We start from the raw sequence: 23,250 nt of genomic DNA, 5'->3' as shown, positions 1-23,250 counted from the left end.
TTTTGGAGGGTGGGTGGGAGGAGGGGCTCACAAACCCAATGGCTTAATGTGTAAAAATAAATATACTTTTTTTTTCCCCCCTTTTATTACCCTTACCTTTATTTGTATGTCACTAAAACCCAAATATTAAAAGAAAAGTGGTAATGCTGAAAATGATTTCTTCAGATATACAGAAATCAGGGAAAAGTAGTCTTTTTCCTGTTTTATATGCTAAATGAAAAGTATAAGCATAAACAAATACCTGTACATATAGCCTCTGTTTGCCAGAACGGTATTAGAGACAAAGACTGTACAGTATTTTATCCCACATTATGTTTAGGGTCATTAGACCCCTCTCATGAAGAAACTCATAATACTCCAATAGCAGAAATTCTGATTGTCTCATGTGTATTTAAGTATGGGCTGTTAAAGAGGACGCAGGGTCTCCAGGAGCCCAAACATTAGTGGTAATACGAGCCTCTTTAATCCTTGTTACAGCAGATTAATTCGTTTATATATTCTACGTCTCATTTAAGATGTGTGCCCTTTCAGATCAGTAAAGCCAAAATGGATGCATAGTTGAAAATATATATTCAAATAATCTCTTTATTCATTCTATATAGTTGTACACCACTAAAGACAGTGATAGGAGCACACATTGGGGTTGAACATTTCTCAGTTATTTAGAGGTGAGAGGAAACTTTGCAGATTTCAATAAGAAAAATAATTACATTTTCTAAATTCTTGTGTCACTGGACGTATAGCCAAAACAGGAGAAATAAAACGGTATGTGCCAGATTGACTTCTTTCACTTGCTATCGATGTTTTATTCTGTACAGAGGGACAATTTGTACAAAATTAATCTAGATATATAACACTACATGAAACAAGGTAAATCATATATACAATATTAAATGAATCATATAGTACAGGTCACATACAAAAGGACACTTTAAGTTATCATGTTTTGGAAATAATATGTTAAAATTAAAAGATCTGCAAAGATCCTGCAGAAAGAACAAGCCACCAAATCATTTTTAAATCATCTCTTTGTTATCGTGAATGACTTGTTGTTTTCAGCACTAAAATAAACCTCTAACATCTCTGACTCAAACTCATAAAATCCATAAAACATCTCTCCCAGCAAGCAGGACTGTTTCATAAACGCAATGACCTCAACAACAGAAATCGGTTTGGTGAATGGCATTCCTCCAGGGTAAAAGGTACATGTTTGACATGGTAGTTTTAATTTACATCTTTTTGCATTCAAGCAAATACAGTATTAATACAGTTAACAAGCCAAGTCACAATGTCAGTTTATTTTCAGCATCTGGCATTTTCGTGGCCATTTGATACCAGTCTGTTTCAGCGCTGGGCTTTCTGAATGGCCAGAAAAAAAAAAAAAAAGAAAAAAAAAATCCAAAACCTGACATCCACGCTATTAACCTCCAGAGACAAGACAAAGAAATACAACACGTCAAATATGAAGAAATCTAGCAGACCTCCTCAGTTTAAACAATGGTACTGACTGGAAGATACTTTCCAAGCTCAAACAACTTCCTCACTGAGAAGTGTACAATATGCATAACCTGCAAACCAGACGACTGAATTCAGCAATGGTAGCAACACAAACATGCCACACCTTTAAATTTGAATTTAAGGTTTTTTGGTAGCTCTCATCAAATAATTTCAGTATTAATCGTGTCAGTATGTTAATAGCTACTGAGGTCACCAGGTCTTATGTTTGATAATAAATTAATTGTATTTTTAATTAATAATGAGGATTTTAAAATCTTTATAGCGAACAATACCAATATACCTTCATGCTCTTTAAAAATAAACATACTGAGAAGCGGTCCTAACTTAGTAATGGCTGCCAGAAACCATCAGTGAGTAGAGTTTTTAGGTGTTAAAACACACAAATGTGTGTGACAGTACAGATCTGTGCCTCCTCTCACAGTAAAAAAAAAAGATCATCTGATTATATTTCCTTTACACAGATCATCCCTATTTATTTTACAGTATATATAACCCAACACACACCTTGAACATCGCACAGCTGTGCTCTCAGTCTTTCTATTCAGCATGTAGCCATTATTTACATGTTAGAAAGCCCAGTATACTGCAACTTACATACAACTGTCGTTCAGGTTCATCCTCATCTACTGAACTCAAACACAGTGAGTACCATTGTTTGAACTGTCTAGGCATCACTATGGTCTGGTTTTCAAATATTGCCGATGAACATAAGGAAGCAAGCATATAAAAGAGCGGCATATGGCACAAAACAATAAAATGGAAAGTGTCAGATGTCCACAGGACAACTTCCTCTTTCCTTGCCATCTTTCCTGGACGTTGCAAGGCTAAGGACAGGCCTCAGTTTGGTCTTAAGTGTGCTAAACTGAAAAAAAAAAAAAAAAAAAAAAAAATTCAAACACCAGTGACCAGAAACAAAGGCAAGTGTCCCTGTTAAAGTCACAGATAACAACATGAAAACAAAATAAACATAAAGAGCACAACAGTCTTGGCACTGATAAGATGTCCATTAGATTGAGCAAAAAAAATAAAGAAAACATACAACACGTGACAGGAAAGTCTTGTCTTTCATTTGACCAACAGTTTCTGTTTTTGTTCCCTTTGACAGAAAAGAAAACCAAGCAGAGACCAAGAGACGATCCTTAGACAGTGAGTCAGTCAGTTCCTATGTAACCATGTCCGATCCTTTGTGAACAAGTTTGCAAGAAGGAATGAAGGAACCAGGTGAGTGGAACCGAAGGGAAAACAATGGGAGAACACACTGAATGTGGCGAGGGCTAAAAGACACACAAAACACACTCCCGCTCCTCGTCAAATAAAGAAATAAACCTGAGAAAGCAGAAATCTGAGGGAGGTGGATACAGGGCTTCTGCACTGTGGCAGTAGGAATGAAGGAGAACTAAGGATTCTGGGTAAACTGATGGTGGAAAGAGGGATGAGAGCCCAGTCTGGGTCGCCAGTGTAATTCTGGAGCCTGGGCCAAAAGGATGTCCATGGCTGTCAAGGGTAGAGGGGGCAGTTGAACCAAGAGCCGGCAGGTGGCGGGACCTAGAGTCCATCGTGGGTGGTCAACATGTCTTCAGCTCTGCGGTGGGACTCCAAGGCTTTTGTGGTGTAGATATCCTGAGGCAACTCAGATTTACGTCGCACCATGGGCCGCTCTTTCCGCTGGTCATGCTGCAACTGTCAGATGGAGAAGGACGACGGGAGAAAAAAAAATGTAGGCATATTTATAACATTTGATGTCATCATCTTTTGTCAACATGTCCAATTGTCTCTGTTCTGATCTTATCTTTGTGATGAAGCACAACAACAGCTGGAGCACAATTCAGTTACATACATCAAAATCTAATTAACAGAGGAAAACCAAGACTGACTGAGTTAACGTATGAGGCAAAATATTAAAACAGCAATAACTGCACTAAATGTAGGAGCACCAAAGTGTTCAGTATTATGTCTTAAAAAAAATTATATCACTGAAAATGCCACTTTGAAATCATGTCACTTTTTATTTCATAATGGCAGTGATTCATAATGACAGTTTTCCAGACAGTGATGTTGTCACCAGTTATCATGTATGTTTCAGAATGATAAACCAAGTTATTTTAAATAATTTGTTCATTCATATATATTGTATATATTTTTGCAATCTATTAATGATCATTCACTGACTTATCAATTACTTATTTGTGTGTATAAAACACTAAACACTTTGGGCTCCTTACTACTTAGACATCATGCAAGGGGAAGTAAACACTCTAAACAGAAAGCTCTTGATTCCAGAGTTTAGTCCAGATTTGTTTGTTCCTGCATCTTTTGGAAAGTAGATTAAATAAATAAATAAATAAATAAACAAATAACATAAAATAAAAAAAGAAAACAAAGACTATATTTAATACACAATTTATCCAGTGATAATTACTATAGTGCAAGTAGCTTCAGTTAGAAGACTTTGCAAACTTTGGTAATACACAAATCTGTCAGTGTATGGAGTGACTATAAGAGGAAAGATGAGCAGAGACAGAGAGAAAGTCAGGTTTACCTGAGTCGCGCCCTCCTCAACTGTCTTTTTTAACCTCTGAACATCTTCTATCAAAGGGACATCCGTCTCCATTGCTACAGGACTATTGAGGTCAGAGGAATCAACATACATAGAGAACTATGTTGAAAAGAAAGGGAAACAGAAACAAAAAAAAAAAAAGAAAAACACAAAAAGGATGGAGAGAAGACTTTCAGTCGCATGCAAAGTAGAATGAATCAAGAGGATCTGAATGAATTGAAATAAGCAACTGATCTATTATAATTATTAGGGTAATGTGTTTTAGTTGAGGTGTAGGAATAGTGATGACTAAAAACATAAAAACTGATTTATTTGGAATTAGAGCAAGTGGTGATTATGCAACATGCTTCTTAAATGATGTTAAGAGATTGCCAGTTGCTGGGACACTGGAATGTAAATCAATCAATCAATCAATCAATTCCAAACTAAATCTTTTATGGTAAATTGCTGACATTGACTGAACTGTTTGGGTAAAAAAAAAAATGTTTTTCAATTATTTTGTTGCACAAGAATAGTTTGACATTTTGCCAATTACTTTTTTTTGCTTGGACAGAGCCAGTAGTCTTTTCGATAAGCTAAGCTAACCAGTGGTATCTGTAGTTTTATAATAACTGTACAGACATGAGAGTGGTAATCAAAGTTGGTCATCAAACAGTCAGCAACAAAGTGAGGCTTTGTTAAAAGCCTACACTGACACAAAGTGTATTTCCTGAAATGTTGAACTACTCCTTAAATAATGTCAGTGTAATAATAAAGTCAATTTTAGGAAAGGGAAAGGAGAAATATAAAAAGTAAGTTACTCTTGAGTCTTTCAGGGATTCTGTCATACTACAGAAATCATGCACCACAACTAAGCACATGTTTAGAGCATTCGTCAAAATGTTACCAACTAACCAACACAGTCAAAGCAAACCTAAATGGGATAAGATGGAAAGGGAACTACAATTCAGCAACAGGAAACACAAGACACTTACTTCATATTATACTAGTCCTACACACACACACACACACACACACACACACACACACACACACACACACACACACACACACACACACTTTAGTAGTGGGGAGGGGCAGATGTGTTTAAAGGATTGCACACAATGCTCACCTGTGGATTTGACTTGGCGAGGTTCTCGATCTTGATCCAAGCCTCTTCACGTTCTTTTGACTTCGCCTTCTCTCTGTTAAACAAAGCGCCAAACCTCCTGTCATTAATCTGTTCCACTCCACTGAGTAAATGTGAAATCCAACACAACAATTCAGCTGCAGTCTTTCAGGACGACTGCAATTATGTGTCAATCAGACATTATGTTTTAAAAAAAGATTTCATTGAGTGGGAGAAAGAGTCTGTCTGTGTTGCTGCCTACTTGTTTTTCTCAGCCCTGAACTGCTGTGTGCAATCATCAAAGAGCTTCTGATTCATCTCCATGAAAAGCTTCAGAGCGTTGTAGATGAGGCCGTGGATGGTCCTGTGGAGACACACACACGCACGCAGACACAAGCAGTTGGTCAAGAGTCAATTTTTTTTTAAACAAAAGCAACATTACTGTCATGGCCTGTTTAGCCCCTCAGCATCAAACCTCAATTAATATCAAAGACTGACACTCGCTGACAAAAATATGAAGCTTTCAACTGTTGATTGTGACACATTTTATTTCTAATGTAAAGCAGCTCGAGTTGAAATGTTCAACTATTCTTTCCAAGTCTTGTGTTGGGCACTAAAATCTGAAAACAGATAGGAATTAGAGGTTATGTGAAGCGACCTTCTAGAAATTCATTATGATAAATAAATCTGATGAGGTGCTTAAATGCACATTCTGTGACCAAACCCTATCTATATGCACACCTCTACACACACTTGATTTGTCACTATATGAGCTATTTTGTTGGGCATCGTGTTAAGACTGGTGTTCCATGCAGTGTGAAGTACATACAGTATGTTAAAAGGGACATTAGCACAGCCTGTGTGGAGATGCTAAACTCAAGTATCTTACTTGTTCCAATGGGTCTTTGAGTTGCGGTACAGAGCAGGGAACATGATCGGCAGAATCTTTGCTGCGTTGTCGCTGATCAGACTCATGATGTACTCATTGTTCCAGTAGTAAAGAGCTCTCTCTGCCACCTACAGGAAACAATGGACAACACCTCAGCCTGTCAGGCACCTGAAGCACTTAAAATGCCCTGAGTCATGAAGGAAATGTTGTGAATACCCATCATTTACCTGGAAGTGGGGGCTGGACACACACTTGGCCAGCTGTCTGAACAGAGGCTCCTGCACCTTGACAAACTCAGAGGGCTCGATGACGTCCAGGATCTCCTCCAGCTCATTGAGGAACATCACTTCCTTGGGGCTGTGAGTCTTTGGCCAGTACTTTAGTAGAGCCATTACCACCTGTTGGGATGGTGAATAAGGATAATGATAAAGCTGAATAACTGCTCAGGTAGGATAAATGGAGGGGAGCTTTTGGGCTAAACAGAAGTAAAAAAATTAGTAGAGAGATTAATTTAGTCCAAAAAAAAAAGGCCGAACACGAATTTCAGCTTTTTACATCGTATTTGAGCCTCAAATGAGGAGTCTCAGCAAGAAGTATTAAGCAAAGAAATGAAAATGATTCTACCACGTCTTTGTCTGACATACCGGCTCAGTTAGAGTGCTGTCCTTTTCCAAAAACTGCACCACGCAGTAAGCCAGCTGCAAAACACACACAAATAGAAATCGTTAAACTTTCAAAGCATTTGAATTTACGCACAAGCAAACTAAAAGGTAACATGGAAGGGGACGCCTAAGGCACAGACCGGCTGGAACATGCAATACCAGTTTTTGACAAAACCTGCAGAAGCGTAGGAGTGTACTTAAAGCAGGTTTGGACAAGAATATTTAAATACGTGAGGTGAAATATGTATATGTTGTATCTCTCTTGCAAAACAGCTTCACAGTTGGAAAAAAAAAAACAACCCTAAGTGAAGCTTCTTGTGCTTCATTTTGTGCTCAGCAAACTTACCTGTGGATGGTAGACACTGAGTGATTTGACTTTGTGCAGAGGCAATAAAACCTTCAACAGGAAAATTTTGTGCTCTTCTTTTAGTGGTAAGGCAAATCCATTGATTATGCTGTAAAAATTTTAAAAACAAAAAAACAAAACAATTATCAAAACATTTGAAAAACAGAGTTGCATGATTAAATAGCTGACAAGGAATTAAAAAGGGGAAAAAAGAACCACTAAATGTAATATAAAAATAGCATAAAATACACACAGACATTGCAGCTAAATTTTAACAAAGCTTGTAACTTTAGTTAAGGCTCATACCTTCCAAGTATTTCCAGTAGTTCAGCTATACCATTATGGTGCTCTGTCTCATAGATAAACCTGTGAGAACAAACAGGAATGTGTCATGTTGACCATTTCTCTTTGTATACATGATTAGAAACAAACAGAGTGGTGGGAGAACTGCACCGACCTATAGAAAATGTTATTGATCTGTTTTCTGATGTACGCTCTCAGCCCCAGGAACTTTCCATAGATCCTGTGGAGGGTGGTTTTGAGGAAGTCTCTCTCTCTGGGATCCTCACTGTCGAATAGTTCTAGGAGCTGCAATGCAAGAAAAGCGAAATGTTAGTATAGTGAAAGTCGCCATGCAAACTGTGTTTCTTTATTCCTGTTCTACAGACTGAGAGTTTGCCAAAATATTATTCTCTTACCTGCATTACAAATTTCTGGTCGATGTATTTCTTCGCTATGTTAGGCTGAAAGTCGGGCGATTCTAAAAACCTAAGGAAAAATTCATAGACGAGCTGCAACAGAAACAAACAAGATGAAAACAAAGGAATTAAAATGAATGCTGGGAAGAAATTCATGGGAATTGCTATAAAGTGAGGATAGACATAGTTTACAAATGCTCTAAAATCAAGCACATGATTTTCCAGCTGTTTTGTGTACTTCAGTTCTGGGTGTGCGGCTATATGCTGATTGCTGGCTGTTAACTCTTTTCTTTTTATTGCATGTTCCAGACACGCTCAGAGGAGAGCCATTTATAAACCTCTCATTGTTTTGCAGATGATTCTATGATTAAAATGTCAACCTGGAGGTGTGGCCATGCCGCTTCAAGTGTGGGCTCATCTTCCTCTGGATCAAACTCCGCTCCCGTTGGGTTGGACGATGGAGGCAATGTTCTGAACATATTCACTGCAAACTGGAAGAGGAGAAATGAAAATGATACCCTGAATGTTTATTGCCCCGGACAGAACGGTACTCATGTCAACTTCCTTTTGTTTCAATAACCCTGAGCCATAGTTCATGTTATTTAATTTAAGAATGGAAAAAATACAGCTTATGGCTCTACCCGGGTTGGGTTAGGATAGGATGGGTTTCTTTTAAAACAAAATTTAAAAAAAAACAAAAAACATACAGCATGGTCTGAACTTCCTGCCAGAAGATTCCCACATGTAGATAAATGTTTAGCATCAGGAATTACGGTTAAACCAACAGTGAAACCGCATCAAACCACTGCTTCTTGATTGTTTTCAAAAACGCTGATTTTTCAATTCTTTTCATAAACCCTGTTGAGTTTCTCTCTGCTTTACATGAACATTGCACTTCCCTAAAACAAATACAGTAAAAGCAGCATCTCTGTTTCCAAGATGTACAGCACAGCCTCCTCCAGGTCAAGTCTGAAGCACGTGGAGTCAGTTCAAAGCCAGAGGCAGTCATATACTAGATGCACTTGCTTATGGAAAGTTCGCTTAAAGGGTGATTATAAAAGCTGGCATCATCTGAGGAGCACAGCCAATTTATTCAGCTCCTTGCCCTTGTGTTTAATGACTGGGAGCACGTGTTGGTGTCATGTTTCATGATTTAGTTTTTCTTCATTTATCACTACTCAAAAAGTCAGAGAGGAAATCTTTCATAAATAATTTCATTAGAAAAATATGATCCCAGCATCTAGAATAAATTTAACCAAAGTTTAGTCATAATTCCTCATGTTTAAGAAATGTCCCGTCTTAGGTATTTCTAAATTCCCTTTTCTTTTTAAGTTAACGTTAACTTTGCAACTGGCCTTCAAGGGTTTGTCCCACAATAATCTAAGTGTGTTGTGTTTCTGGTCTCTCACAGTGTCAACTGACTCCCCTGTGGGCTGCTGTTCCCTGCCAGGCAGATCATGGGACACTGCAGGTGGCCTACTAAAACACTGAGAGCCTTGTTTGAAAAGACAAGCTACAAGGTAGATAGACTGTCCAGGCTGTACTGCACTTTAACCCAGAACAGGCTGCGGAGATGACTGCGCATTAACTCCACAATAGAACCTGTCAATGGAAATGTCATAACGGTGATCATGGCGATTCTGCTGATGGCTTCGACGATGAAAAGATAACAGCGGCAAGGGAGGAGAAGCTTTCTATAACTTCAGTGTTTTCATCATGTTTATAGTGATTTCATCATGTTTATGGCACCATTTCTGTATCTCTGCATGAGACTGTGAAGTACTAAGTGGGACATTTGTCATTATGACAATATTGTTTTAAGTTTAGTTGCTGTAAATGAAAGGAAAAGCATTGATTCCAAACAAACCACTGCAGCTTCAGCTGAAAATGTAAAATGAATCACTCCTTGCGCAAGTGGAAAGTCCTTTGCTGGGAAAGACCCTCTCATAACGAAAGAGCTTTGATGTACAGGGGGGAGGTTGAATCACAGTAGAAATAATCTTACAGATTGTTTTATCAAGGTTTTGAAAGAAATAAATGCCCTTAAAAATATTTTTCCAGGTTCCCAGTGGTTTTAACCTTCTTCATTTTAAATGGCAACAGCAGACTTCACCAACTAGTTTAAAAAATAAAGTGTGTGCATCAATGATCTGAAGAAAAGCAAACAAAAAGTGTCAAAGGCTGATAAGGTTGAGAGACTGCGACTAATGATTATTATCATCATTGATTAATCTGGTGATTATTTTCTTAATCCATCCATCCATTAGCTGTACCGCTTATCCTTGAGGGCCGAAGGGGGGCTGGTACCAGCTGACTCTGGGCGAGAGGCGGGGCACACCTTGGACAGGTTGCCAGTTTATCACAGCACTGACACATTGAGACAAACAGCCGGTCATGTTCACATTCACGCCTACGGGCAATTTAGAGGTAAAAATCAATCAATTGTTTTGGCTATAAAATATTAGAAATTGGTGGTCAAAAATGACCATTATAGTTTCCCAGAGCCCAAGGCAATATCATCACTTCATGTATTTTTACTAACATATATTATAAAGAAAACCATCAAATACGCAAATTTGAGAGGCAAATCTTTGACATTTTTGCTTGCTCACTTATTGAACATATTTCAAAAAAAGGTGACTGAAGAGATGACCTGAAGTTGATACTTCAGGAAAGCCAGCCCTGAGAGGAAAAAGCAAACATCAGCAAATCCAGTTTCTCTCGGTCCTGCAGCTACAGCCTGCCCCTATTCTCAGCCCAGGCTTCACCCTCATCTTCAGCTTTAACCGCAAACTAAACCCCCTTTGATCCAGCTCTACTGACCATGTGCACCACCTCCGGGTAGATGGGCTCTGTGATGACATTCCTGTTGTGGGTGATGTACTCCACCATTTCGCTCAGCGCCGCCCGCTTCACTTCCTTCCATTTCAGGTCGCTCAGCGGGTCAGACAGGAAGTCGAAAAGCACGCAGCACTGTCGTAGCTTCTGGATGAAGAGCTTCTCCTGCTCCGCGGGGGCCACATCTAAAGAAAGACAGAAAAAGACAAAAAAGTGAGGCACGTTAAGGGGAAACAAGAGAGGCCAGAGTCCAGGGACAACCGAAAGAGATTTGAAGGCCTAACACGGCTACAAAGTGGTGATGAAATGTTGCGAACTGAGAATTTCTGAGATTGGAGCCATGTTCAAAGAGCGAGGGGTCACAAGGGAAAGGAAAGGGCGGGTTTAACTGTCAAGGATGACAGTTAAAGCAGCAATGTGATGGAAAAAAAAGTAACACGAGGTAGCAGGAGAGTGAATCAGACTGGCAAATGAGTCATGAAGACTTAAGTGCATTGAGAGAAAAGCCGAGATGGTTAGAGCCCGGGGCGGGATAACAACAGAGCAGAGAGAGGGGACAAAACACGATGGAGAGGGAATGGAGGAGGATGATGGATTTGGGAACTAGGTGAACGGTCACAGTCACACATGCTGAGGGGGGGAAAAAAAAAAAAAAGAAATATTCTTAAAAACAAACCTAGCTATTTAAGTCTGTCATTTTATATGTCCATGGCGATTTGAGGATTTGCTTTTTCACTTAATTTCCTCCCAAGCACAGGGTTGTAAACAAACAATCTCTGCATGTCAACACTTCATGCATGACAACATAAAGAGGATACCACCATTACTAAATTCCTACCTGCTCATGTGGTGCAGTAATAACACACAGCGACACCATAATTATGTAGTTATGTGACACAACTTTGATCTAGCTTGTTTCTCTTTCTCTCTTATGATGTTTGGTGTTGTCTTTGCTTGTCATAATTGCGGAAACGTCTTCCCTGTCCCTCATCTACCCAATTAATTGCTGTTATGACACAGTCAATTTTATTTTGGATCTGTGCACCTAAAACACACAATGTTGTGAATGTATTTGAGTAGCTTTGTGTGATACTGCAAACTTTTTAAAACAATAGTTTGACATTTTAAGGGGGGGAAAGCAGCTACTGCCACCTTTGGCAAAGTAGTTCTTTCTGCAAGATGCAAATAAAGCTTTATCATTCATAGTTAGAATGACATTTCACAACAGCCCCTACTTCCTTTTACAGATTAGATACAGGGGCATGTTTTGAAAAGATTATTATCTCAAATGCCATACATTATGAAACCTTTCATAACCACAGGGCAGAGAAGGGTCCCTTCCCTGGCTGACTGCTGGAAGTTTGATTCTGTATCCCCCCACCTGGAGCTGTAATAAAAAAAGGCAAATGAATGATGTCATAGAATCCCTTCAGGTGTGGGTAAATGTAACTGACAGAAGCAGCTGCATTTGACACTGATAAGAGGTCTGCCAGATCAAGATGCTCTCATGTGGTCTCTGCTCTCATGTGACTTACAATGCACCAACAAAACACAGGTGGTTAGTTTGCTATACTCATCTTTATGCCCCTTCCGATATACGGTATGTACTGTATTTGAGGATGAGGGTTAGGTTATATGTTTAGGTTGCCTACACACATGCATAAAGAATATGACACCTACAGTAGCTTCACACTGAAATATTTCTGCAACCACTGGTGCCTCTAATGATCTGCTATTCTCTGGAAGTCAACTCCATATACAGAAGTTGTGCATGTTTATCCACAGTTACAACAGAAGGTGTAAGGCACTGAAGTGAGAAAATGTATATCACTGTGACATAAAAATCATATATAGCACAGCCTATCCACCGTCTACTGTGTTAAACCTCGACAAATCCTTCCCGTGCAGTAAAGACTGCGTTTCATATACCCCATAATTACCAATCAGTAATGGGTGTGGCATTAACAATGGGCTGGCACTGAGGCTCAGAGGCTGTCGGCACATGAGGATCCTCCTCAGTTGGCGCCATGGGTGAGTCGAACCGGATCAGTTACATACAGATGAGTGACAAATTAAAGGAAAAACCTGAATAAATGAGTGGCGAAACATAACAAATGCAGATGCTTCCACAAAGACACACTGCATGGTACAGTGTAGCAATTAACATCCACTCGTTCTCTGTGGCATGTTTTAAGATGGCGAGCAGGACCAGAGGAAAAGATCTCAGTGACTTTGAAAGAGGGTTCATTGTTGGAACATGGCGCTTCAGTCACAAAGACAGCTCAAAGGTCTAGCGTTTCAATATGAATATTGACATCTGCATTTAGAGGCGTCAGTAAACAGTGTTGCAAATTGTGGTTGACGGTGCATTTTTAATGACTGTAATGCTCACGCATTGGTGAGATATGCAAGTAAAAAGAGCAACTCTTCCACAGGTGACTGAGAAAGCCAATGCAGGACGTGATCAGACTGTGTCAGCATGAACGGTCTGTTGACAATTACATGGAGAGGCATATTATAGTAGGGTAGCAGTGCATAAACCCTTCATCACAGAGATGCATGCACATACAGTACGAGAGTTGAGAGGTGCAAAAACCATAGGCACTGCACTACAGAGATGTGGAAAAAAAAGTGATATGATCAGATGAGTCATCCTTCAGTACATTCTCCACAGGTGGGCGAGTGCATGTGTGGCATACACCAGGAGAATGGTGTAATGCTTTGACCCCTGCAGTGAGGGGATCCGGTGGCTCTGTTATGCTGTGGGGGGGGGGGGCATTTTGCTGCAATAGTTTGGGTCCATTTGTCCCCTTAGAGGGAAGGGTCACTGCAAATCAATACAAAGTTGTTGTGAGTGATCACCTTTATCATATGATGAAACATTTCAAACCTGATGGGAGTGGTCTCTCCCAGGATGACACTGCTCTCCACCACCATCATCAAAACCCCTAAAGAGCGAATAACTATTGGAAGAACGGGCGTCCATCCCTCCAGTAGAGTTCAGAGACTTGAAGAATCAATGTCAAGGTGCATTTTAGCTGTTCTGGTGGCCCAACACCTTACTAATTTATGTTGTACTTTATGTTGGTTTTTCCTTTAATCTGTCACCCATCTGCACATGGCTTACGTCAAAGTAAAAAAGAAAGTAGATGAATTCCATTCTTCCTCCATGACTGTACTGTAACCTGTGGGCAGACGGCTTCCAATTACTGAGATAAGCAAATTAGGTTTGGAGACAAATTATGATTTATGAATTTAGCACAGGGTTCAAATAAAGAAAATTCATAAATAATATCCAACTGATAGGGGTAAACAGAGCACTGTAAAGATGCTTTATAAAACCATATAATTCTTTTAATTAGACTGAAAGTAATGAGCAAATAAACAAACTGGCATAAATTTCTGCCAATTCCGTCCTGCAGGTGTGCAATAAGAGGGAAAAACTTGGTACAAACACTTGTAGGGAAATAATAAGCAGCTAAACCTATTTGCTCATGTCTTAATTTCAGTGAACATACTCAAAGAGTGACAAAGGCCTCAGCCAGAATAGAGGAGGGGGACACACACACGCGCACGCACACACACACACAGGTGCTTGACATTCTTGCAAACAGGCAGATTGTAGGTAAGAAGAGAGATATCCTATTCAGACATAATGGAGACTTGGCGCGGACACACACGCACACACATGCACACTACACTTCTGCAGTGTCAGTTTCAAGTCGGACAATTTATCCTGATGACAGTGAGAGGTTGGGAATTCCGGAGGAGAGAGGGTAAGTGTGTGAGCCGCCATTATTGGCCACTGCAATAAAGATTTGACGGCCAATGGGGCTGTCACTGTCACAACCGGAAAACACTGCGACTGCCAGTGCTCCTGCTTAAAAACACATAAGAGAGAGAGCTGTTCCTCTAAGACATTTATCATTATTATTATTAAAAGCTAATTATCCAGTTATCCAAAGCGGACATAGCACGTTTCAGACGGAGGCTTGTTAGGTCAACAACAGTAAGAAATAACATCACTAGAAAGAATGAAACTAGGGTTCATTGTTTTAGTTGTTTGTTACCTCTTGGTGCACCATCTCCCTGCTTGGCATGACTTTTGTGTTGTAACATATTTTGTAAGTTGTGCTGGTTGCACTGGGACATGAAGTTGGACTGGAATGTGTTGCCATGCCTTGCACCCCTGACCGTGTCAGACTTGTGTTGCTCCTATTACATAAGTCTGTCTGCCTGTGTTATAAAGTTTCTGTACACTCCTAAAATACCCAGCGGGTTGTTGTGTAACAGATAAAGGCCCAGTGTTGAGATCTCAAAATTGATGTTAAGTACAATGTGACTTCTATTAATGTAACTAACAGAAGCCTTAGGAGAACAAGCAGGCGCATGCACAAACACACACACACAAGTATCGTGTTTTGGAGAGAACAGAAAAAGATTTATCTTAATGCCCCCCTGTGCAAAACAAAAATAATAAATAACTGTAGTCACATTGGAACAACAGTCTCTACTTTTCTCTGTAAATAGGTCAAATGAACAGCTGCTAGTCTGGAGTTAGAACCAGTTTGGCAATCTGCGTTATCGACAGCATGTTATGATCAATGTAAACATTGACCTTTTACTATTTATAGATATGTAGAGGGACAGTGTGTTACAGTTGTGAAGGCGTACACGCACTCATTCATTAAAACTGCTTTGCCTGCATTGTAAGCAACACCTGAGAATGCATCCAGCATAAACTGTACACTCTAAAGTTCCTGGATCATCGCCTATTTGTTGTTTGGAAACAGCTGAAGGTATGTATTACTGCCACACATGAGACACATTCACAGCTGTAATTTGCAGGCTCCTGTGACTAATGCAAGTGAGAAGTGCTTTGCATTGCTTGTTATTATAATTGAAAAAAAAAAAAAAAAAAAAAAAAAAAACACAGACAGACTGAACTCTGATAAGGTGAAGATGGCTAATACAGGCAGGCATGAATGCATCCATAACATACAGAGGAAGGTGTTGGGATGTGGATTCTGATTCAGAGCTGGTCTGGGATTCATGTGTCAAAACAAGTGTCTTAAAAAAAAAAAAAAAAAAAAAAAAAATTACAAACATGGATGATGGTTTTCAAGTCTACACCTGGGGGGAGACACCACAATCATGTCCACATCCATGTAGAAATGTTTTTTGTTTTTTTTGGTTTCATAGTACTTTCAGTTTCCCTGAATGTGAGAAGTGAATGAAAACCGCTCTAAAGTGGTCACTAAAACATGAAATTGAGACACTTTCGAATGCTTTGTATAAACTGCAATCAGTCTCAACTCTATCTAGAGTCAATCTGGAAAGATCTGGACGTAGGACATTCGGTCTGAACAGGGTTATAATGATAAGGACACACAATGAGAGGAAAGAGGCAGAGAGTCTGATTGTTCCCAAACACTGAGTTGTCATTCAAGGCAGTCGCCTCTGTGGCTCAATAGAGTGTAATCAATAACTGCCCGAGGCTTCATCTAACGCTGGGCTGCACCCGAGTACAGTGGTAACAGGCTGGGCCTTTCAAACATGACTGAGTGCATTGTACACATATTAAGAGGCCGAGCCCGCTGTTGTAATCCTACAACATTACTGCTCTGCTGTGGCAAAGATGGCTGGGGTCGTACTTGACGGCAGCGCTTTGTTGACAAAGATCTGCACTTAGGAGACACATCCAGGTTTTCATCTCTTGCGCCTTGTTTTGAGAAAAATGTCTGGAAGGTGCCTGAGCATGTCGCTCACAGGAGGGTAACAAGGGGAAAGGGAGGGGAGATGGGGAAGGGGGCTGCTGCCTGCTGCAGAGCAGTGGCTGTCTAAAGCCTACACACTATGACCAATTTGTGCCCAGATGAACTGGAGTGTGACAAAAATGCTGGGTCGGGTAGAGCAGCTAAGAAGGAGGTGAAGGGGACAGACAAGATTTGATTCCTCTTAAGCTTTTCCTTGAGGGCTGAGGTTAATACTTGCACACATAACTACAGAATCACACAATTACAATCAAACACATGAAAAACTAAGGAGAAGACCCTTCCCTAGGCTATGACCTCACTTCCTTTGACATCACTAGCTTGGCGGGGGGATGGGCAGAGAGAGAGCTGCTAGCTAGTAAAACCAGATTTTTATGTAGCTCCCGTGTCTCACAGCTATGCATACAAGCCTTGCAAACAACCGTTGGCCAGTTCCCTTTCACATACAACAGAGCTGTTTAACAAAACAAAGAAACGATGATCTTATCTCAAACGTCTGAATGCTGACTAACCAAGCAGTAACCAGTGGAGGGGAACAGGAGCACAGCAACACACAGCTCTCTCTCTCTCTCTCTCTCTCTCTCTCTCTCTCTCCCCTTAATTCCCTAGGACAATACAGGAAGAATAATTTGTCCTTACGTACCTCTGAAGTGCATAAGAGCAACCGGCTGAAAAGGCCCGTTGGAATTAGGTGCATCCACAACCATCCTGTCTCCAGATTTATTGCATGTCAACATCTAAACCTCAACCAGGAAGGCGATCCACTCAGGGCGAGAGGCCAGCCTCCATTTTAGCACAAAAGCAGATCAGAAAATGAAGCTCTGCTGCTGGAGGGAACTGGCTAGTTAGTGATGTAAGCAGTGAAGGAGCCAGCTGATTGGCTGAGTCCAGGCTGCTCTGGAGCAATGAGGGCAAAGGCTGCTGGTAGAGAGGGGGGGTGATTGGCTGAGAGCATGCACAGTGGGCGGGACATACACTGGAATTTTTGGTCAGGCTCCTCCTCCCCACTCACTGGTCTCTGGTGACGCTCTGTAAGGCAGACCCTGCTACAGATCTTAGATCAGATTGACTTAAGTCTTTTCCACAGTTTAACCATTAGCAGGGTTTTCAGCATAATCTGACTTAGGATAAGCATTTGGAAATAACTCACTCTGAGTGTGCTTAGAGAGAGAGAGAGGCCCCAGCTGAATCTTCAAAGTCCCTCATTGTTTCCTCCTGTCATCTCTGCTTGGTTCTTTATCAAAGGGAGGTGGGGGAGAGGGTCAGATGGGGCCTCAAATCTTTGGATTCAATGAGGAACAGAAGGAGATGAGAAGAAACCACATGAGGGGCTGAGGACAGGACTACTGGGGACTTGGTGCTCTCCAGGATGAAAAGCCAAAGAAATTGAAGTGGAAGCTATGGCGTGATTATTCACTACACAAGATGAAAGACCATGTCAATCTATAGTGTAGTGTAATGCTGAATATAAATGACAACTTGATATCAAATAAACGATTGTGAGACAGCTTGAAAAGACATATAAGAGACCGTTCCATGCCGCTGTCCAATAAGAACAAAATGAAACAACAATCAACCACCTTCAGCGGCTCCGCATAATGTACTTTCTGAGAGGATTTTATGAGTCACACACTATTCGGGGCAAAGGCAGAATTTGCTGCATTATGTTATTCTGAGTGACGTACATTTGTGCTTCGAAAAATTAGCTGTAAACAGGAAATGAAAGCGAAAGGACGGAATATTAAATGTACGGGTACACAACAGCAAAATTCTGCAGAATTCACAGCGTGTCTGTAAGGTTAGCTACTGAATCCAGCTATTTGTTTTTACAATAGATGAAACGATTATATGTCATATAAGACCATAGTATATTTCACTTTAAATCGTATAGGTTATATATATTTAGACTAAAGCTTTAGTGAATATCCATTTTGGAAACGATAAAGTCCATTATCAAGTTCAACACTCCAAGGTGAATAATCTGCATTTCATCTTTACATAATGAAGCGGTTTCCCTTCGTTTCATGTGATTTGTCACAGGACACACTGAGCGAAACCACACTCCTGCCACAAGGCCGACCAGAGTTTTCATAACATTGGGTCTCACCACACCATCTTCACAGTCCTTTCACAGTCTTTTAATAACAAAGGTTCTGTTCTGTCTTCCAGCAATGGACACAGTCAGACAATTAATTAAAATATAATTAAGAGTCCACCAAAGAGGCTGCGCTGATCGGTAGTCCTGCATCCGAAATAACCACTCAATACACCACATTGTGGTTAAAATGTTGGGGTCTAAATGCTATGATTAAATCATATAAATAATATCCTGGTGCACAGAACTAACAACACATGTAACCCAAAAAATATATGTCTGAATTATTTTCACAGGTAATTTCTTCTTGGTGGGTGATTTTTTTTTTACCTTAGTAGGTGTATCTATTATTTTATTTCTTCTTTTTTCTCTTTATTTCAATGTGGAGAGGAGAGCAGAGCAGAGCAGAGGAGAGGAGAGGAGAGGCCAAGTGTATAACTAAGCTGTTCTCACTCTCGCTCTCGACCATTACATTCCACAGTCATGACAACGGGTGCCTGTATTTGCAGAGAAGCTGTCACTTACTTCCTACTAGCAGGACAGGCTGGGTAAGAAAAGAAAAAACATACTCTAGCTGGCAATATTCTGTATTTTTTATTGTTAACAAAGACAAAATCAACAATAAACTGATCCTCATAATATAATCTTTATATGTAGCCTGTTATACAGTAGTATTCATGGACAGATTATCAGAAAATGTGCCCCTAAGCACAGACAGGTAAAAGGCCCCCTCAGCCCTCCTATATAGGTCCCGCAGACTTTGTGTCTTTTACTGAGAGACAGACTAACACACTGTTGGTTTTGGTCTTTTCATGAGGTTTCTTGAGAGTAAGAAAATACCAAATAACACAAGCTTTACCCTTCTAATGAAGTCAACAGCTTAACACAAACAGAAAGGACAGTCAAAGATACTGGACCAATTCAATTTTCAACCAGAAGATGGCAGCACAGGCAGTGATGTCTGTCAGAGCTCTGTGTAACACAAGCTCGTCACTAAATGTTTCACTGACTACCAGACAGGCAGCTCGGCCCGACTGTCAAGGTTGTGTCCACGCCAGCAAGTGTCCAGTGATACTCTGTGGTCGCTTCTTATTAAAGGTTGAGATGTGCCTGTGGCACCGAATGGCCATTTTGAGCGGTCTGCATAAAAACGTTTTCTCTTGCAGCCGCAAACAAACTCCATTTACAAACACGGCCCTGAAATCTCTTGTATTCCCTCTGTACACCGACTCTGGTCTCCAAGTGCTAGTCTGTGATGTGATGTTCCATGATATATTTATTTTTGTATTCATCTCTGTAGTATTATCTTGAAGAAGAGCAGATATATTTATTTATTTGTTGCCTGTTTCTATAACTAAGGCTACTGTAAAGTAAATGTTGGTGATTGTGCAAATATTTGAACCTGTTTCAAAAGATAATTAATAATACAAAATAAAGATTCCTGAGGTCCAGGGATACCGATACAAAAGGTCCTCATTAAAGATCTTTCCAGTAAACGATTATTTTTGGCATCGATTAGTCTGGCAATTTTTTTTTTTTCCAGTGATCAATTAATTTTTTGGTCTATAAAATGTATGAAAATAATGAAAAATATCCTTTACAGGAAAGAGTGGAACTAGGTGATATTTGGCATTTTTGCTTTTTTCACAATTAATCAATTATTAAAATAGATGCTGGTCAGTTCTCTTTCCATCTACAAACTGATTAATTGTCTAATTTTTCAGGTTTAGTTCATATATGTCAGAAGTATGGGAGATAAGTCTGAAGTATTGGTGTCTGCTTTTCCAGGTAAAAAGATAGTTTTCATAGTTTAGTTTTCTAACTATAAAGTCTGATCTTATAGCAGTTCATGAACTGTCAGGAGCGTAATTTGTGATCATATTCAAGGCTCTGCATGGTCATGTGTGTTTCTCCAGGTCACTACCATCAATTGAAGAGTCACGGAGAGGATCTTCTTATCCCTCTACACTCTCTCCCCCCTCAGCTTCTTCTCAAAACTCTCAAAAATAAAACTTGTTTTTAAATATACGAGTAGAATACATAAATTGCGGGGGATTGTTACCATGACTTGCAAATCCTCTGAGCTGTGCATCTCTTTTGTTTTTCCGTCATGTCACCGGGCTCATCCAGGTATGAGAGCAAAGCATAGCTGGGTTTAGTTTACAGGAAACCACTTAGGGTCAGATCCTGTCTGTAATGATGTGTGTAAACAAAGAAGCCATGAAAGATTGATGTAAATGTTCAAACCTCAATCTCACTGTCTTGTCTAAGAATCAGCTTCAGTGTGATATTCGCAAATAGAGTCAATCAATATACTAAATTAAAACACTGGCAGTGGGGGCAGCTTGCCTTGCTATGATTATTGCGGTTACTCCACTGATTGGTCATCACAAAAATAGCTTTAAAACAAATCCACATCCCCCATCACAGTTTTTCATAGTGATTGCTCAGGCTGTATTATTTCACATTAATAACATACCGTAAGCTTATGGTAGAGTGCAGTACAGGCTGAAGTGTTTATACGACTCTGAGATGCCTCCTTCTCCCGATCAGGGTTTACAGTTTTTGTTTGATTTTTGAGTTATTATTGGATGACCCAGATTCTACTGTCTTCTGGTCTATCCATGCAGTCTGAGTCAGAGTTGTCTTACATGAGCGAGCACTCCGGGGGTAATATCTGTTTCCTCCAGGTAAGGCTGGAGATGCAGCTGATTGCACATCATTTGCATTACAGATAAAGCTGTTGGGCAGTCTGCTTAGCTCTAAATTATGTAGTGAGCAAAGACCTCAAGGTTAAAAAGGCGGTTATGAGGATCCACCAAGGCTATGAATTGTTAATATGATTCCCTTCATCCATATAGGCCAAACGTGCAATCTTAGCATTTTCCAGAAGAAGAGTATACGCTGATCTGTGTATTTGTGTTATTACAGATGAGGAAAGTGTAGAGGAGCAGCATTTCAAGAAAGGATGAAGAGAAGAGTGATAGCTCCTTACAGAGATACTGTATAGTGAAGGAGGCATACCTGCTAGTGCAGGTAGTTTCTGTAGTTCTCTGTTAGCACAGAGAGGGAAAGAGGAAGTGCTGAACCTCTTCTCCCTCTTCATGGCCGAGTGTGACCCCGGCTGCTTTACCCTCATCAGCTGAGTTGCAGGAGGCACTTTCTTATTGGAGCCCTGCAGAAACAAGAGGTGCAGAGGAAGGACTCCCGTTACTTGAGCAGGGTAGGGCAAGGTAGTTCCTGCCCCAATGGAAACGACACAGGAATCGTTTTACTCAACTGTCAGAGAGGAGAGGAGAGGAGAGGCGAGGAGAGGATTGGAGAGGAGAGGAGAGGAGAGGAGAGGAGAGGAGAGGAGAGGAGAGGAGAGGAGAGGAGAGGAGAAGGGTTGAGGATATTGTGGTTAAGGGTCAAGTTCCTTTCCGAATCAGATCAGGTGATTCTCAGTGAAGCAACCTGATCGCAGCCGGTGGTGTGCTGTACTGCATCTGTTGACAGAGTTTGTGATGGACCTCAGTGGACAAAATGATTGAGCACAGATAGAGCTGATAAAGCCGTCGATGGGAACAAACAGCAGGTCCAACAGTCAATCAATCAGGTCTCTTTCAATCTCAATGTACTACACTCAGCATCAATGATGTACGTCAGAAATAATAAGGACAAAAATAGCCTCTACAATGCCTAGTACTATACTCAGGGGCAAAGCGAGGCATGATGGGGAGGGCTAGCGTTCAAATGCAAGCGTTTTCAGAGAAAATAAAGTCATAAGATCATGCTGTGAGGTCACATGAGAAACTCTGTGTGCATTTTATGAGAACAAAAGGTCATTAAATGTTAAAACAAATGGATGATTAGTGAGTTTCTCGGGAATTTGTCAACAGCAACAATTGGTCACAGAAAGCATGTGTAAAATCAACTGTTAAAAACAAGGTAGGCGAAGAAAAATAATGTAATATTTCATATATAATACCCCTACATGTGCTAGTCATATATTAAATGTGCATGTGTGTTTGAGCTATAGTTAGTCAGTTCTTATCATCGCTGTGAAGCTTTTCTAGAGAATATAAACACTGAATAGCCAAAGGCAAAAAGAAAAGAAAACCTCTGTTTGCTCATTATGACACCAATTAACACCAAAAACAAACCAAAATAGAGTAAATACATTTACTAAAAAGCACAATAGTAAAAAACATCAATACATCTTATAACAGTAAATATTACTCAATACTTATTTTACTTTTGGTTTTGAAGTTTACACTGACATCACATTGTGTTATGTGAGTGGTACCCTGTGGTACACAACATACCATTAGCATCATGAGCAGCTTAGTGAAATTACTTTTTCATATTCATTTTATATTTTTATAGAGCGGCCAATGCAAGCTCTCTCCGGACAGTGACAACACTTACCTCTTGGACATCTGCAGGCCCATTTTTACTCCCAGATTTTTTAGATCTTCCGGACTTGGATGATTCCTAAACAGAGACATCATTAAGTGATAAAAATAAGTTAATGCAATAACCTTTCTTAAAGAAAAGCTACTTTACCTTCTCTTTTTTGCTCTTGTGAGGCATCCTTGCATGGGAAGCCCCCGGTGTCAGCGGGTCGCGGTGAAGCTGTGGTCACACGCCGGCAGCAGCTGCCTGGTTAACACGTCTGACTGTACACACTGATGTGGCTTTCACGACCGGCCATCCAGACACCATGTGACTGGGCCACAACAAGGTGTCATCCGTGGCCTCGGACCACGACTCACGCTTTTCT

At 40.3% G+C, this 23,250-nt stretch overlaps 1 protein-coding gene across 6 annotated transcripts; it reads right to left on the bottom strand.

Annotated features, from left to right (window-relative positions):
- Window positions 1-553: 553 nt before the first annotated feature.
- On the bottom strand, window positions 554-23,219 carry ppp2r5ca (protein phosphatase 2, regulatory subunit B', gamma a). 6 transcript variants are annotated; one of them, XM_071498985.1, is made up of 16 exons: window positions 23,034-23,218; window positions 22,896-22,961; window positions 21,510-21,660; window positions 10,602-10,801; window positions 8,159-8,269; window positions 7,779-7,871; window positions 7,538-7,668; window positions 7,387-7,446; window positions 7,081-7,189; window positions 6,717-6,770; window positions 6,300-6,470; window positions 6,073-6,200; window positions 5,446-5,547; window positions 5,187-5,259; window positions 4,058-4,174; window positions 554-3,198 (listed from the first exon to the last, which is right to left on the bottom strand). In XM_071498985.1, the coding sequence occupies exons 1-16, from the start codon at window positions 23,058-23,060 to the stop codon at window positions 3,064-3,066; spliced, it is 1,728 nt and encodes a 575-aa protein (XP_071355086.1). In that variant the 5' UTR covers window positions 23,061-23,218; the 3' UTR covers window positions 554-3,063. The 6 variants fall into 6 exon arrangements, with proteins under 6 accessions (XP_071355086.1, XP_071355087.1, XP_071355088.1 ...); XM_071498988.1 differs by having other exon boundaries at window positions 3,059-3,198; window positions 4,058-4,139; window positions 23,034-23,219; XM_071498986.1 differs by lacking the exon at window positions 4,058-4,174.
- Between the last annotated feature and the right edge of the window lie 31 nt (window positions 23,220-23,250).

This window comes from Trachinotus anak, unplaced genomic scaffold, assembly GCF_046630095.1.
Source record: "Trachinotus anak isolate AG129_WGS33_773 ecotype Australia unplaced genomic scaffold, CSIRO_AGI_Tana_v1 ptg000015l, whole genome shotgun sequence".
NCBI lineage: Eukaryota > Metazoa > Chordata > Actinopteri > Carangiformes > Carangidae > Trachinotus > Trachinotus anak.
The sequence above is the reverse complement of the archived record's forward strand: the minus strand, read 5'-3'. Positions and strand labels throughout refer to the sequence as shown.